At 45.3% G+C, this 16,451-nt stretch overlaps 1 protein-coding gene across 5 annotated transcripts in view; it reads left to right on the top strand.

Moving 5' to 3' along the window:
- The window catches only part of PRDM11 (PR/SET domain 11), a 49,051-nt gene that overhangs the window by 11,566 nt on the left and 21,034 nt on the right, over window positions 1-16,451 (top strand). For 4 of the 5 annotated variants that reach the window (XM_071427560.1, XM_071427561.1, XM_071427562.1 and 1 more), the window contains exons 2-5: window positions 6,607-6,725; window positions 7,104-7,207; window positions 8,078-8,340; window positions 9,141-9,208. In XM_071427560.1, the coding sequence (XP_071283661.1) occupies window positions 6,610-6,725; window positions 7,104-7,207; window positions 8,078-8,340; window positions 9,141-9,208 (551 nt within the window). In that variant the 5' untranslated portion in view covers window positions 6,607-6,609. Of the gene's footprint in view, window positions 1-6,606; window positions 6,726-7,103; window positions 7,208-8,077; window positions 8,341-9,140; window positions 9,209-14,447; window positions 14,864-16,451 lie in introns of all 5 variants that reach the window. The other variant, XM_071427564.1, reaches the window with a different exon arrangement.

The following is a 16,451-nucleotide window of genomic DNA, read 5'->3' as shown; positions in this document are numbered from 1 at the left end:
CCATCATAAAACAAACTTAAGATTAGTTCAGGGGTTATTTCAGAGGTTTTCTGTCTTCTTCCCCCTCTGAAATGTGTTTGTCATGAAGCAGATCATCGAGGGTTTTGATAACATGTTTTGGCCATGAATCATGTAAGAGCGACATTGTGAACTCATCTCACATCTGTTAGAGACTACAGGAGGAGTTCCAGGTTGGCAAACCAGACTTTCCCTCTTCCCAGCTTATCTGCAGTAAGGATGGCAGTGGGAATTTGGTGTTGTGGCACCCCATTCTGTTTGTCATGTCAGTTGCTGGTCTTGGGCAAGTTAAAACCAGTGGAAATTCTCAACCTTCCCTGCTGTATAACAGGTTTAGGTTTTGTTGTTTTGAAGCTTACTCTCCAAGCTTCTTCAGAAAGCTGCAGAAAAACTGGTGGCGTTTCCAGGTATCTTTGTTGTAGTCCTGACCTTCTTCAAGTGTTTTCAGAATTTGAAACTCAAACAAAATATTTCATACTTCTGGTAAATTTATGGCTTCTGAGTGTATGGAGTAATTGATAATAAGTTAAACAAGTCCTGGTCACAGCCCATGGCTGCTCAAATCCTACATCATGGGTGACCTATAATTTTCACTAATTAAGTTTGAATTTGTGACTGCTTCAGCTTGTTGTCAGATGTGCTGGCTGCATTCAGCCTTGCTCTGTGGCTATCAGAGAAGAGCCCTGGCCTTGCAGCAGGCTGGCGGACAGGTCATGGGGTCTTGCCCTGCTGCCACCAACCTTTGCTGTGCCAGGACACTGCTCCCCTGCACCCCCGGGTGGAGGACAGCCTCACCCACAAAAATGTTGTACTTTTGTGGGGAAAGTGCTGTGGCAACCATCTAGGCAAAACCAATTTTCCCAGTGGAGCATTGGCTTGTATCTGTCTGTGGACAGTGGTCATCCTCTGAGCAAGCTGGTTCTCCCTCTTACTTTGTGGGATCTTTGATCTTTCAGAGTTTGTGCTGGCCATAAGCATGAACTGCATGGCCAGCTGGTACTTCATAAAGTGACTTGAAGTGGTTGGCATGGCTGAGGACCTTGGTAAGGGCATTCACCTCCAGGAGAACGGGCAGCCTGGGTCTTCCGTGGCTGTATGGGGGGCAGCTCAGAGCCTTGAATGCTGTGCTTTATTCCCTGTTCTCAGCCTGTCAGTAGCTGACTGTTCTGGATTACTATTTCTGGTAATAATATGTGACTGTAGAAAAAGCATACGAACTCGTGTCCATTTTTCACCATGGGCCTTTAAAATGTGGTACTAGTTATGCAAGATCTGCCTTAAAAGAAGAGGAGATGACCTCCAGAAGGTCAGCAGTGAGAAGCTGAGTGAAGGAGCTGTGTGCTGAGGAGGGGATGGATTCCTATATGGCTGTTTCACATGAAAGAATGTCCCAGTCTGGGAAACCTGCCAGTAAAATGTAAAATTAAAGCTCTGTTTTGGAGGCTGATCCATGCAGATAAGAGCCTGTGACTGTTAACTAATAACTACAAGAGTGCAGTGATAAAGGCAGCATACTTGAGGACAGGAATTCACAGGTTTGTTCATGCTTAACCCCATTTGGAGGTTTTGTCCTGCATTGGAGATTAATAGCTCAGATGTTCTTGTGTTTTCTACTTCCCTGATTTTGAGCAATATGGCAGAGCCACTGGAGATCTTAATGTGTGTCATCCAGAAATATGCCTGCTTTGTAAAGAAAACAGGAGGGGTTATGTGGCACTGCCTGTGAACCCGGGGGTGATCCAGGGATGCCTCTTGGGATTTGTAGCAGTCACACTAGTGTCCTGAATTTGCCAAGGACCACTGTGCACAACTGCCTTTGCTATCCAAAGCACTTGATGTTGTGTGTAGACAGCACCTGGGTGATCACAGCATCTCTCTGACCAGGGATTGATTGGCCTTACTGACATGCTGCTAGGATGTTGCTGTAGGCTGTGTGCCCACTGAACGTTGGGAAGGCTAAATGTCCTGGTAGGCACAGGGACATGCACAGGTGAGGCCAAGTACGCCCTGGGAATACCCTCAGCAGTAACCAAGGAGCCTGCTGTTCTTGCGCTTACATGGCGCTTCTCCACATCATCTGAAATCTTCAGAGGCTCTTCACATACAGGTGCTAGAACAAACACAGTTATAAAAAATGCCAAGAAAACCCCAAAACAATGGAGTGGAGGGAGTGAAAACTGCAGAATGTGAACTAGAGTCTTACAGCTGTAGAAAGCTAAAGGGGGTGGAGAAATGACAATAAAGATAAACTAATGAGCAGTGAAATTGAGAAAAATTAAACACCACATTGAATACATCAGAAGCTAAGAGTCCTAAAAGCACAGTCATCTGCTGAGGTCTGGAACTGGAGAAATGTAATATTTTTTCTCCTGGAAGAAAAGCTAGAAGGTGTTACCAGTTACAGCAGCAGTGTAATGCTCTGTGTTGTAGCAGTGGCTTGGGAAATTAGCAAATAGCAGCTATTAGAGCAGTATATTTTAAAGTTTGCTATTCTGGCTTACTTGCGTCCAGGGATTTTAAAAGGGCTGGCTGAGCAGTGCTCTCTGAGCCATAAATGCTAATTTTAAAATAATTTAAAAAATAAATGAAAGCATGTATAATGAGTTAGACTTAAAAAAAATGTTGTCTGTTACTCTTAAGCAAGTAGATCAATGTTAAGTTTAACTGGGCAAATTAAACTAGGCTAACTGCAGTCTGATGTTCACTTCCAGTAAAATAACAGCTGATATGGATCAGATTGGTCATGAGTTAAGGGGCATTAATTGTAATAGTCAGTCTGTACAGGGTTTTTTTTTTAATAGTTCTTTTCTAACCTAATATGATTTTCTGGTGTTGGTATAATTTTACTAAAGGTAAAACTGTTGGTAAGTCTGGCATGTTTAATGCACTGAAATTGTGCAACAAGTCACGGGAATAAATAGGTGGGATGATTCATTGTGTCACACACGCACTGGAGTGAGGCCAGAGGAGGGAGGGCCATGAAGATGATCAGAGGGCTGGAGCACCCCTCCTGTGAAGACAGGCTTAGAGACTTGGGATTGTTCAGCCTGGAGAAGAGAAGGCTCCAGGGAGACCTGATTGCTGCCTTTCAGTACTTGAAGGGAACTTTTAAGAAAGCTAGGGACAGACTGACTGGGCTTCTGGCAGTAGTACAAGGGGAAATGGAATGGCTTTAAACTGAAAGAGGGTAGATTTAGATTAGATATTAGAAAAAAGTTATTTACTGTCAGGGTGTTGTGGCACTGGAACACAGAGAAGCTGTGGCTGGCCCATCCCTGGAAATGTTCAAGGCCAAATTGGATGATACTTTGAGCAGCTTGGTCTAATGGAAGCTCTCTCTGCAGTGGTATTGGAACTAGATGATCTTTAGGGTCCCTTTCAACCCAAGCCATTCTGTGATTCAATACATGAAAGGAAACCTGACTAAATAAAGGGTCACAGTGTGACAACAAAAGGAGCCCCATTCCTGGTAGTGTAGTAGTCTCAGCTGGGAATTTTTGGATTTTTGGTTCAATGCTAATCAAGAGGCAGAAATCGGTCTCTTCTCCCTATAAACAAGTGATAGGATGAGAGGAAATGCCTCCAGGTTGCACCAGGGTAAGTTTAGATTGGAAATTACAAAAGAGTTATCAAGCGTTAAAATAAATTGCCCAGAGAAGTAGTTGAGTCCCCAACTCTGGGACTTATTTAAAAGACATGTAGCTATGGCACTTAGGGATATGGTTTAGTGGTGGACTTGGCAGTGCTAAGTTTATGGTTGGACTTTATGATTTTAAAGGTCGTTTTCAGCCTAAATGATTCTATGATTTAGTAGTGGACTTGGCAGAGCTAGATTTATGTTGGACATGATGATCTTAAAGGTCATTTGCAGCCTAAATGATTCTCTTGGTTCTAAGATTGTTGGTGTCCTGGGAAAAAAAAAAGCACAAAGTTAATTTGGATGGTGTTTGTGGGCAACATAAAATCTGAGCAAGTTACAAGTAGTGAAAAGAGGTGAGTTAGTGGTGAACTTGGGTGGTGCGTGTGTGCTGGGTGGGACAACAAGGAGTTGTGTGAAGCAGTCACCTACTCTCAGAGCATGTGGGAGGGCTGGCAGGATGCATGGTGGCCTGGGAGCTCCTGCAGGAGCAAGGGCTCTTACAGCAGCATGGTGGTTCACTGAAAACAGAGCCCCAGCTGAAAACAGAACCCCAGCTGGGCACGGTGACCAGAAAGTAAATGCAGCACTTGGACACGAGCACGGCAATCCTGAGCAGGGGCAGGGAGGGCGTTATCTCAGTGCAAGGTGCTGCTCCTGCCAGTGTGCTGCGCAGGAATGTTGCTGATAAGTAGGAGGGAGTCCAGGGAGGACCAGGAGAGGGGCAGGCTGCATAATGTGCTATACAGTAAAACACAGAGCTTCATGTGTGAAGTAAACACAGTGTTTTTTTCTTCTTTTTTCCCCTTTATTTGGAGCTATGCAGTAGTTTAACCAGAGCTGAAGGAAGCACGGTGACCTTCCTTGGCAGGAGGTCAGACTGTATCATCATAGGGTTTCTCTCACTCTCTAAGACTCCATGGGGCAAGAGTGGGAAAGGAAAAGTCATTTTATCTTCAGAAACAAATATATGCATCTCTTCCTACTGAATGATTGGGGGATATGGGTGTTTTAACTTCATGTGTCCTGTCTGCCAGGCTTCCAACACAGGTGGTTGTTCTGACTGAGAGCATCTGCCCCACAGGCAGCATCCACCTTTCCTGTGACAGTGCCGGCCCCACAGCTAAGCAGCTCTGAGGCAGCACCTATCTCTTCTTGTCTTTAACGTTTTCCCACTCCCCAAGCTTTCTTCCTCTTCAGCTGCTTTACTGCAGACTTTGCAGAAAAGACTTTTTCTTCTCTGAGAAGGCCAGGTAGGCCCTGATTGCAGCACTGGCTGGTGAATAGGTACAGGAATGCAGAGCTTTCCTCTTGCTCCAGAGAGCGCAGACAAGGGACTCAGCCTGCCAAAATAATGAGCCCTACTTTGGCGTTACTATCGCTTTCCTTCTGAATGGCTGTGGCAATTCTGAAAGAAAATCTGTCTTGTTTTGGACATCCTGTAAAGGCTTAAAAGTGCATGTGTTTTCCTGTGTCTAGTTGTACTTATGCTGGGGCTTTGCTTTCAGACCACTGTATGAGTATTAAGTAACACTCCTCCTTGATAAAGGCTTGATAAATGTCTTTCAGGCTGCACATTGGCATGTGAGAAGTTTGATTGGAAAAATAAATCATTTGTCCCCTGGCACAAAGTAGAGCCAGAGAGGTTGGGAATGGCATTCCTTCTTGTGGTAAATAGGGCAGAAATGCAGACCAGATTTCTATGGTGTTCAGGCCCATACAAGCATGTGTGGAATAAGAAAAATTCCTGTCTCCAGGGGTTTGTGAACATGAATTTAGAAATGCCCTGAACCAAGCCATGATGGGGATGTGCTCTTCCACCAGAGTCCCTGACAGAAGTGTTCTGCTGTGGAGGCCCTCTGTCAGCACTGCAAGTATGCAGCATAACAGAGCATGTCATTGGGCAGTGGACGTGGAAGGGGCCGTCACAGGGGATTTTTGGGGAGCAGCTGTGAAATCTGTCCAATCTGGAGTGGTACCTGAGAGCAGACTGTTTGTATGCCTTAGAGGAAGTCTTAAGATGAATGCAAATGAAGAGATGAGCAGCACGCTAATTTGTTCCTTTTCTCAAGCTGAGATGCTCTTATGCTTAGTGGCCCTTCCAAAAATCTAAATTAAATCCATTCCAAATTATTATCACTTGGCATATGTATATTTTCTCTTCAGCACCACACCACAATGGGAGGGGGGGGGAAGTGTTATTGTTTTGGAGCTTGCTGTCCTTAAACATCATTAAGTGATTGATGATTTTGTGAAGTGTCTCCTGGCTCTTGTGTTGAGCAGAGGGAGAGGCATTTTTACTATGGCAGCCTTGCATGCCAGAAGGGTGGTGGTGGCAGCTCAGCTCTGGCTGCTGTAAAGGAACATCACAAGCATGATTTGTGGAGTCCTAAAGGGTGCTGTAGGCACTTACCTGTTGCTCTGTTCCTCAGAGGTGTCCAGAGCACATAGAAAGCTCTGTCTGCAGGTGTGTAGTACACTGTATTCTGTTCCCAGATGGAGACTGGCATATGTAAGGTCTGTAGGCAGATCCTGTTCAATGCCCCAATCTGTATTCCTCTTTCTTGTCCTTCTGCCCCCAAAGACTTGCTCTGAGGTAGTGGTGCTCCATGTTCCCATAATGTATCACACCCATCACTCATAAATTCCATGTGCATTGGAAATCCCATGTGTGTTTTTCATGGGCTCTGTGAAGCATACTTCAGATTCTCCATGGCTCACACTCTTCACCTGACCTGCAGGTGAACTGCTCTTCCCTCCCCAGTGCAGGAAGAGGTTTCCACATGCACGTGTGGGTGCTCTGGTGTGTGATGGCAACTCTTGGTGCCAGGAGGGAGCCTGATCTACTGGCTGCATCCTGGCCTGGGGCAGAAGGCTGTGGTTCCTGGGGGAGCAAGGTTGTCATTTCTCAGCTGCTCATATTTCTGCTCCCTTCCTTCATTCTTTTTCAGAACATGAGTGAGAACTTGAAGGACTGTTTGATCCAGACCCAGGCTTCCTTAGGGGAAATGGTGACGATAAAAACAGAGGCCTGCTCTCCACACCGGGACCAGGAGTATGGACAGCCTTGGTATGTGGCCTAGCTTTGGTCTGATGTGCTCTAACCCCTTCTCTCCACCTTCCTCCCAGCTTAAAGGTGGTTTTGAGGAATATACTTGAGCTGCTTGAAGTTATTAAAGCTCTTCCTTATGAGGTCTGCCTTTGGGTGTTTGACAGGGATGGTTGCCTACTCATGTACACCTGCTGTAGCTGAAGCCATTTCCTGCTGTGGGCTTTAGCCTTAAGGATCTGATACAGCAGCTTTTGGCAGGGTGGGTGGCAAGTTTAGTTATTTCTCTGCTACAGTGGTGGGACTGAAGGAGTTGGTCAGGCCCCATTGCTTCAGCTTCTTTCTGTTTGCAGTCCCAACATCTTGCTAGGTTAACATCATATGTTGTTCCCTCCTCAGCTCTGGAAGGCCTGACCCACAGTCCATGGAGATGGAACCCAAGAAACTGAAAGGGAAACGGGATGTAATCATGACCAAGAGCTTTCAGCAAGTGGATTTCTGGTGTAAGTGTCTTATGAGTGAGGGAAAAGAACCACTGCTGCTTGTGTAGACTTTGGTCTTCCCTGTCAGTTAGGGGTAGGAAGCAGGGGGAGAAAAAAAGCCAAGGACAAATTTGCATTCCTATCTGAAAAGACTGGCATGGTTGGTAGGGAAATTGTTGCATAGAAGCAGCTTGTCCCTGAAGGGGCTAGGCAGAAGTAGGGAGGTAGGAGGAAACATGAAAGCTGGACACATGAAAATGGACATTGGAAAACTCTGAGAGTCTGGAAAACACAATGACTTGAATTCAGAAACTGCAAAGGGAGCATTGGGCAGATGACAACTGTTTCCCTCCTATTTTGGAAAGAAAACTGGTGCCATTTATGTTGGCATACCTACAGATTATCAACTGGCAGACCTGCGTCTCTGTCTGGAGACACGACAGGTGCCTGGGATGCTGTCTCTCTCCCAAGCACAGAATGAAGGCTACATGATGAGGGCATTTGTTTTCAGGGATGCTTGTTTTAGCTGCCCTCTGATTTGTGGGGAATCAAACCTTTTGGCTGGAGGACTTGCTGCTAAGCAGGGATGTGCAGGGAGCCCTCAGCATCTGTCTCTGCAGGTGGTGATGGGCCTTTCCACGTGTGTTCAGCCATCAGTGGCAAATGCATGCAGGGCACCAGGGCTCAGGCAGGTGCAGGTGTTGGTAGGGGAGGTGTGGGTTGGGGCAGAGCCCATGTTGAGAGGTATGGCAGAACAAGGGAGCATCTGTGTGTGTGTAGGCTGCAGTCTGGGGAGGGGGCTCAGCTGGGCCAGGGAGAGGACAGGGAGCTGTCCTGAATGCTGTGCATCATGTCTGCCATTCCTAACCCCTGTTTCCTTCACCTCTGCAGTCTGTGAGTCCTGCCAGGAGTACTTTGTGGATGAGTGTCCAAACCATGGCCCCCCGGTGTTTGTGTCTGACACGCCAGTGCCCGTTGGCATTCCGGACCGGGCAGCGCTGACCATCCCGCCTGGAATGGAGGTGGTTAAAGAACCCAGTGGGGAGAACGACGTGCGCTGTATGAACGAGGTGATCCCCAAAGGTCACATCTTTGGGCCCTATGAGGGGCAGATCTCTAGCCAGGACAGGTCTGCAGGATTCTTCTCGTGGCTGGTGAGTGACAAGTTTCCCCAACTAAGTGACTCCTCAGCCATGCAGTTCAGAGCTGGGGGAGTCACGGGCTTGTGGAGCCAAACCTTAGCCATCTTCTCCCTTCTCTGAAGGTCTTTTGCTGGCCACATGGGCACTACATCAGCATCAGCCTGCCATAAATATTAGTAGCTTAAGGGTATAGATAGATGATCTAGAGATTGCAGAGTTCTCTCATGAGCCCCTAGCACTCCCTCCCAGCCTGCCTGAGCAGAGGAGGTGTCCAAGAAGCCAGAAAAAAGATCCAGTCCATCAGGAACTGATCTACATGCAGATTCGAGCACCAAAACTCTTTTCCCCTCATACTACACAACTTGATTAGTATATGAGATAGAGAGATCACTGGATCAACTCATGTTAATTATGAGACTTGCAATGTAGGACTTGAGTTATTAATGGGAAAAAATTGAGACCTGCTGATGTGAAATGCTCCTCACAATTTTCTGTCTGTAAAATAAATGTGTGTCTCAGCCCTGTCCCAAAAGGGAAGTTAGTATTTTTTTACCCCAGGATTGTTAATGTTTTTGTCAGCTGCATCCATAGTTACAGATATTTGTACATAGAAAAATGGCTCTCAGTCAGTTCAGAGTAGCCTCTATGCACTTCAGGTCGGCAGCCTGTAGTACTGGGATAGTGGAGATTCACAGTATAGAGTTTCACACCATGACTCAAGGCTAGAACTGAAGCAGTGATTTGAGATTCGTAGACCTTCTCCTGCCTGGACAAGCTGGTTGATGTGCTGCATCCATTCTCTTGTTGCACAGATCGTTGATAAGAACAACCGCTACAAATCCATTGATGGGACAGATGAAACCAAAGCAAACTGGATGAGGTGAGTCCAGTTCTCTTCTGTGCTCCCTTTTGGGACTCTGTCCTCCAGAGAGAGGCCATCAAATACTCCTTACTGTTTTGTGTGTTGGAATGCCAAACCAAAATGTCACCATCATTTTGCAAATGGTATGCTTGTACTCTTTCAGTATTTATTGTAATTAGTATCTTTGACATCAGATTCAAAGAAAGGGTCTAAAAAAAAGACAAGAATGTGTATATGGAGGATTGCTATTTTCTGGAATGAGAATAAATGTTAAAGATGATCCTATTTATCCACTCTTACAAGCACTGACAGGTCTCACTCCATTTTTTTTACTCATTCTTTTCTGTTATGTTCAAGTATTTGCAAAATGCTTTGCATTGCCCCCGAGGTAACATTTGATTCTGTTTGGGTTTTTTTTCTTTTTGTCCCTACTCATCTGACAGATACTAAAAGAGGTGCTTTTTTTTTGCTTTCTTTCTGGGCTTCATTTGAAGCAGCTGTCGGTGCTGGCTGTGGGTTGGCAGTGCCAGCTGTCCTGTGCGAGGAGAAGGGCGAGCCGGGCGACTGGAGGCAGAGCTGAGGCGTGCGCTTGCACTCCCTCTGCTGGCCCTGCGCCTCGGCAGAGCAGCCAGCAGCTGCAGCAGGGAGGGACAGCGTGTGGCCATGGGACAGCGTTTCTGGGGTTGGCAGAAATCTGCAAAACGTCGGTCACTGAGGCCTCGTACGTGTGGCGAGTCACCAGAACGGGGCATTGCTGCACGGTGAGGCCCGTCAGACCAGTGCTGCTTCTGTGGGGAGCTTTGGAAGTGGTTATTATCAGGAAGGCATTTCCTGCAAGAGTAAGGCAGCGTGGGATTACCTGGTTTGTTGGCCTGGGTGTCTAGGATTTCAGTTGTCCCTCGTTATGGGAATAAAAAGCATGAAGTACAGGTAAATGCAAGATTGACCTATCTTGTCCTATCTGGTTGCACCATTTTTGGTCATTTCAGTCTTCACGTGGACAGCAGCTGTTCTGACATTTATGTTCATAAAGTTCAGAAAAGGATTTCATTTTTCTGTAAGGATTCCAGCTGTTAGAGTTGTTCACTGCTGGATGAGATAAAATACTAGACCAGGGTTGAGGCTGGAGTCATCACTTCAAAAAGAAGCAGTGATACATTGAAGAGGTATAGGTATGCAGACATATATCTTGAAGTAAAGTATGCAAAGTGCAAAAATCTGCATAGATTTGGATCTTTGTGATCTGCATGAGAGTGAAGCTGGGGAAAAACAGTTTTGGAAAGCAAAAAGTCTATGATGAGCTCTTCTTCCTACTGCCATGAGCATAAGTTTCATGTCTGGATTTAAATAGGCATTACTCGTGATGCTAACACCAAAGAGCAGATTATTCTTGCCTAAACTTGTATTTGCTATGGTTCAGTCTCAGTATGAGTGTGGTCTGGGCCATTGTGTACAGCCTTGAAAGACATGGAGGTTATGGCTTTGTGGAAAGGGGATGTTTGTGACCCCTCATGGGAAGGGTGTATCAAAGGGTCTCTGCAGGCTATACCAGTCTTACTGACCTTCTGATTTTACTCTTGAAAAGTGCTTATAACCAGTAGTATTATATAGAGTCTGACAGTTCAAGTGGCAATGGGAGTCCTCAAAAAGCCTTGATTTTGTTTGTTAGCACCTTTTAGACTAAGGTGTGCTCAATATTCTATGCTAGAACATCACCTGACACTGAGATCACACACAGGAACCACACTTGACTTCCAGGACGCTGTAGACAGCGCTCTTTTTGTTTTTCAGATGGTGTTCTTTGCTATCACTCACAGATGGAGTGCTTTGCAAAGCAGATCTATTCCCCTGCTGGGTAGGTGGGTATGGCATTGGGAGGGCAGCTTGGGCTGACTCCTCTCTCTTCTTGTAGATCTGGCTATTGTTTCTGTTGTTTGAATACCACACCTGAGTCCATTTTCATGTTGCCTGAGGACAATATATACACTGCAGCACTTGCTGGTTTAATTTCAAGTGCCTGTTTACCCAAGGCAGTGGATGACAGGGAGGAAGGAGTAACAAGTGCAGCAGATGGCATGGCAATGGTAACATCCTCTTGCCCTTTCCCTCATCAGTTAGGAGTTAGTCAAGACAAACCTCTGATGCTGGGAGCGTGTTCTCCTAAGCTGGCTGCTGGCACATGGCAAATGCACCCTTCATCTCTATCCAGAGTAAAGCCCTGCTGTTTGCAATACTACAGGAACCTCCAACATATGCAAACATCTTCCTCTTTTTTTTTTTTTTTTTTTTTCTGGTGGCTGTTTACTGTGGATTGCAGCAAGCAAAATAAATGCTGTCTTGGACACAAACCGTAAATTGCTGCTGATGGCAGTTCTTGGGGATTCTGAAGGGTTGCAGAGGACCATCCATTTTCCTGGTAGCTTCTGAGGAAATTCTCTTACTCAGTTGCTGGTGTCCTCTAAAAATAATGGATCTGACAAAAAAACAGAAGTAATTCAGAAAGTCCAGGAAAGTCCATCTTTCTGTGTATGTATCACTTGGCCCAGAACCAGATGTAGGATAGAAACTGAATCTTCCTGTATCTCCTTGTAATGGAGGCATCTCTGATTTGATTTTCATATAATAATATAGCTTGGAAGGAAGCTCTGGTCAAGTGTTCCAGTAGCCTGCCCAAAGCAGGACCAACTTTGACTAGTAGATCTATTTAGTACAGAGCTGCTGTTTCAACTTTACAGGACCTTTTAAACATAAGCATTTAAACAACAGGCAGGGTTACTGTGACTGCCCTTGTGTTCAGGGTGAGTAAAAGCCACCAGCCTATGAACATCATTTTGTTGAACATCATAAACTGATTTCTGCTAGCTTGCAGCAAGTGGAGCAAATGTTCTTATCTATTACAGAGTCAAATTTATGCAGAGCGAAGGAATCCTAAATTACTGCAGGGCTGTGATCCTCACAAAGCCCTGGGAAAAATTACATGCTTGTTTCTTAGAGGCCAAGAAAAGTGGAGTTGATTGATATATTTGTGGGGTAATCTTAAAGTGCCTACTGTTCAGTGTGTCTTGCACTTTCAGATTAACCTGGGCTGAGGTGTGAATTCACAACCTCACAGCTGGGGCTGCTCTGGAGCTTGCTGAAACCCTCATGGCATCACCAGAGAGGTACTTGTAGATATCAGTGACTGCCTCTAGGGACATACGGCATGCTACAGGAGAAAAGGATCCCTCTGACAGTAACACTGTCTGCATTTTTATTAGGAGGAGATTGATGTGCCTCTTAGGAACCTAAGGTTAATTGAATTTGTGATTAAAACTGGCCAGAGCTCATGACTCGATGTGTGGCAAGTTTGCTATTGGAATATGTAAGTAAGATTGTTTTGACCGAAGTTGTGCCAGAGCATATGAGTGGAAACACTAAAATCTGAATATCCAGGCCTACCATAAGCTGTGCTAAGTGCACTTGGTGGGATATCCTGTCTGGGGAAAGCAAACAGGGCTCTAATTCCCCATTGGGGCAGCTTTGCTGGTGACAGCAGCTGTGAGTTTGGCAGAAAAGAGGGGGCACCAGGTTTTGTGACCCTCTGTCTCCAGAGAGTGCTGTTCTGTTCTGCAAGCTCACCCCTAGCCAGAGCACTTTGCAGAATACTGTTACACTTTTTCACCAGAGCAGCTTGTCAGTGGAGGTTTGTTGCCACCTCATGGAGGCACTGATGATACTGTGCAGTCATGCTTACCTGATGAGGGCATACACCAAGCCCAGTTCTGCTGAATGCCATAAAAGTCAAACTGCAAATATCCCCTTGCTCAATATTTCATGTAGCCTTTTTCCTTCTTCTTGTGTTCAGCTGGGAGAACTCCTTTTTCCTTTTAAGTTTGGCGAGATTTCTGTTGGGGTTTTTTGAGATTCAGGATAACAAGTGCTTTGCTGGCTCTCCATCATTTCATTACCATCTTCTCTAAATACTCTTTCTTTCTCTCTATAAATGAAACTTCACCAAGAGAGTATCTCAAGCATTCATTTATGTTTGTTCCTGTGAAATGCCTCTGTGCACTTAGGTCCCAGCTCTCTCCCTGATGTGGCCTGGATTTGAGCAGCTTCTCCCACTGGTTTTCCAGCTTTAACCAAACTGACACTTGCCCTGATCGCAGGCTGCAGTGTCAGTGAGATTGATTAAACAACAATTACAGGAATTAACGACTAGGAAGGAACTAGAATGCCATGGGTCAGCACCTTTCTGTAGGTTCAGACAGTCTGTTTTCTCTTTCCTTATTGAATAGATCTACTGCCTTCTTTTTTTTTTTTCCCAATAACAAAACATAGTTAGGACTAATGTTTTGTTTATTTTGTAGTTTTCTTTGACTGTGGCTGGAGAAATTAACATAAATCTCCTTTGGACAAAACTGCTTGTTCTCAGGATAGCTGCCTCTTTTTCTCAATGGGCTGAGGCTACAAGTTGTTCATCTGAAGCACCAGAAACTGGATGCAGGCTCATGTTGGTGGCAGTGACAGAAAGCCTAGCCAGGAAAATCAAGTGGGTGGCCTCATTCCTTTTGAGAACAATGGGAAATGGCAGCCATTTCTGGGTGAAACAAGAGCTTCCTGTGAAGCAGACAAATGCTGGATGTAGAGTACCCCAGTGCTGAAAAAAGAGATTTTTCCTTAGGGAAAGCAAGTTGCAGAAATTGCCCACCAGTCTAATCAAAAGTCCTACATACCGTAAAAAAAATCCAATTTGATGTAGCCTTTTCATGATATCCTGCAAGTTGTAACAGAGAAGGTGATATAAAAATTTCTATTGCATGTTATGCCAGATAGAACAATAAGATATGTTTCAGGCCTCTAAATTTTCTCTAAGTTTCAAGCAGTGTCACATTAGAAGCCAGTTCACCGCTCTAATTGCAAGTTATCACGTTTTTTTTCTGTGCACAAAATGTGGCAAGTGATGTGAGGCTGAACTGAAAATCTTATGCATAAGTCAGAGCATCAGATGATGTGTAAAATTTGATTTTAACTTTAAAGCTGAGAAGGCTCCTTCACACTAGTGTTGCTTGGTATTTTTTTTCTTAAGCTTGAAAATTGCCTTCTAAAAACAAAACAGCTGCCTTTTCCTGGTGAGAGGTTGTTGTGGGTTGGGGGAGCTGGATCCCACCAAGCTCCTCTGCCCCAGTACTGCACTGGCCAAGTGGTTGGATGCAGGGGGTTGCTTTGCGCTGATTTCCTTTTACCCAATTATGCTTTACGGGATGTTCAACCCAAGGAACATGGCTGAACGAAAGAGGAAGCCCAAGTTTTCCAAGGAAGAACTGGACATTCTGGTCACTGAGGTGACCCGAAATGAAGCCATGCTGTTTGGGAGGGAGACAATGCGTCTATCCCATGCTGACAGGGACAAGATCTGGGAAGGTATAGCCAGGCAGATCACATCAGTCAGCCAGGTCCCCAGGTCTGTAAAAGACATTAAACACAGATGGGACGACATGAAGAGAAGGACCAAGGACAAACTGGCACTCATGCAGAGGTCCCTCTCCAGCCCCAGCAGTGTGGGGCAGCCGTCAGCCATTGTCCTGACCGCCCATGGGAGAGCCATCCAGTCGGCGCTGCATTCCTCCCACCAGAGGCACGGCCGCCGCCGGAGAGCGGATCTGGATGTGGTTGACAGCCTAACAACGAGCTGTAAGTATCGCTGCCTTAACACCTCTTTGTCTCATGCTTGCATATCTCAGTTTGACACCCAGAAGAGCACTGTGTGTTGTGTGAGATGGCTGGGTTGCCTGTCCTTCTGCTGTGGTTGTTTTCTGCTCTGGTGGTTGTGGAGCGTTGAGATGGATTGTTTCCAAGTTAAGGTCATCTTTATGTGTTTGTCTAGTTCTTTTCCATACTGTCATCTGAGAGTACATAATAGATTATAAGTATGAATTAATCCTACAAGTGAGGGAGAATCCGTAGTTGAAGTATGACTGCCTCCAGTCTGTGGAAAAAGTGCTTGTAAAGGATTAGGATATCTTCACCTTGATAAAACAGCAATGCTACCAAACTGAAAGGCATCTGCCTGTTGCCGATGGATCACTTCCAAGAGAGCTTTGGGGGTCTCAGTGATCACTGGTGTTCATTGCTGAGATTGGGCCATTAATGATTTCTCAGTAGTGGTCTGAAGGATCAGCATGAACACTGTGAAAAAGGTAGACAATAATGACTCCTTCTTCACTGGTTCTAAAGAAACTGCTGGCCCTGCTTTTGAAGTTAATCTTACACCACAATTCTCAGACACCTTCCAGTGCTAAACCACAAGCTGCTTTGTGCAGGTCCTTTCCATAGTTTTGTACACAGTTTGCTTTTGTGGTGGTGCGGCTTCTTCTTTGTGAGCTTTTAGGGATACAAAGGAGAGAAAGAGATGATAGCTTCTTGGGAAGTGAGTCCACTGATACCTCATGGGTGGCGCTGTGCTACCACACTAGGTCTGATCCTATATCTGAAATTGTTAGTGGGAAAGCAAGAACAAAATCTTCCAGAACTGACAAGGTGGGACCTGGTTATTCTTTGCATCTGTCTTGAAAGCCAGTTGCACTATTTCAGGGGTAAAAAGAATACAGGTTATACAAGGAAATAGTGGGCAGTTGCACCAGGTGAAACCTTGTCTCTTCTTACTCTTCACATGCCTGTACCTGTGAACTGGCACATCACTAGATATTTATCAGACTGGTTATAGTTTTCCTGTGGCATTTTGCTTTAGTTTTGATTTTGCATCAAGTGTATTTGCCTGATTAACATAAAAAGTCTTTTGCTGCTTTGTCTGATTGCCTCGTTGTCTTAGCGATGCCAAGCCACGTAGTGGCTTTGCAGAACACACTTTGAGAGAAGCAAATACAACATCTACAGTCTTCTTAGTGCAGAGGATGTAAGAAGTGATGGGGGAGCAGGATTTTTACATGTGAAGTCTGTGTCCCTCCAAAATATTTGTGCTACCTACCTATGGGTTTGGGGAAGAGAAGTCATTGCTACTGTCTGAAATGGATTCATATTCTAGTAGTGAACAGTGCTCTGTACAGAATACCACAATAGCTTGGGTTCACCCACTCTCAGGTTTCTCATGGCTAAGCTTGTCACACAGATGCTAACATTGCATGTTGAGTTATGCATCAGAAGCTACAGGCTTGTCTGAACTGGCAGGCTGGGGGGAGGGGAAAACCCTTTTTCCATGTTCTTTGAGATACCCTGAAACAAGCCAGTGTTGAGAGGGATTTCACATTAATAATTCATGCTT

The sequence above is a fragment of the Agelaius tricolor genome, unplaced genomic scaffold (assembly GCF_023055355.1).
Source record: "Agelaius tricolor isolate 1412-34295 unplaced genomic scaffold, bAgeTri1.0.p SCAF_5, whole genome shotgun sequence".
NCBI classification, from domain to species: domain Eukaryota; kingdom Metazoa; phylum Chordata; class Aves; order Passeriformes; family Icteridae; genus Agelaius; species Agelaius tricolor.
This window is presented reverse-complemented; position numbering and strand designations above follow the sequence as displayed.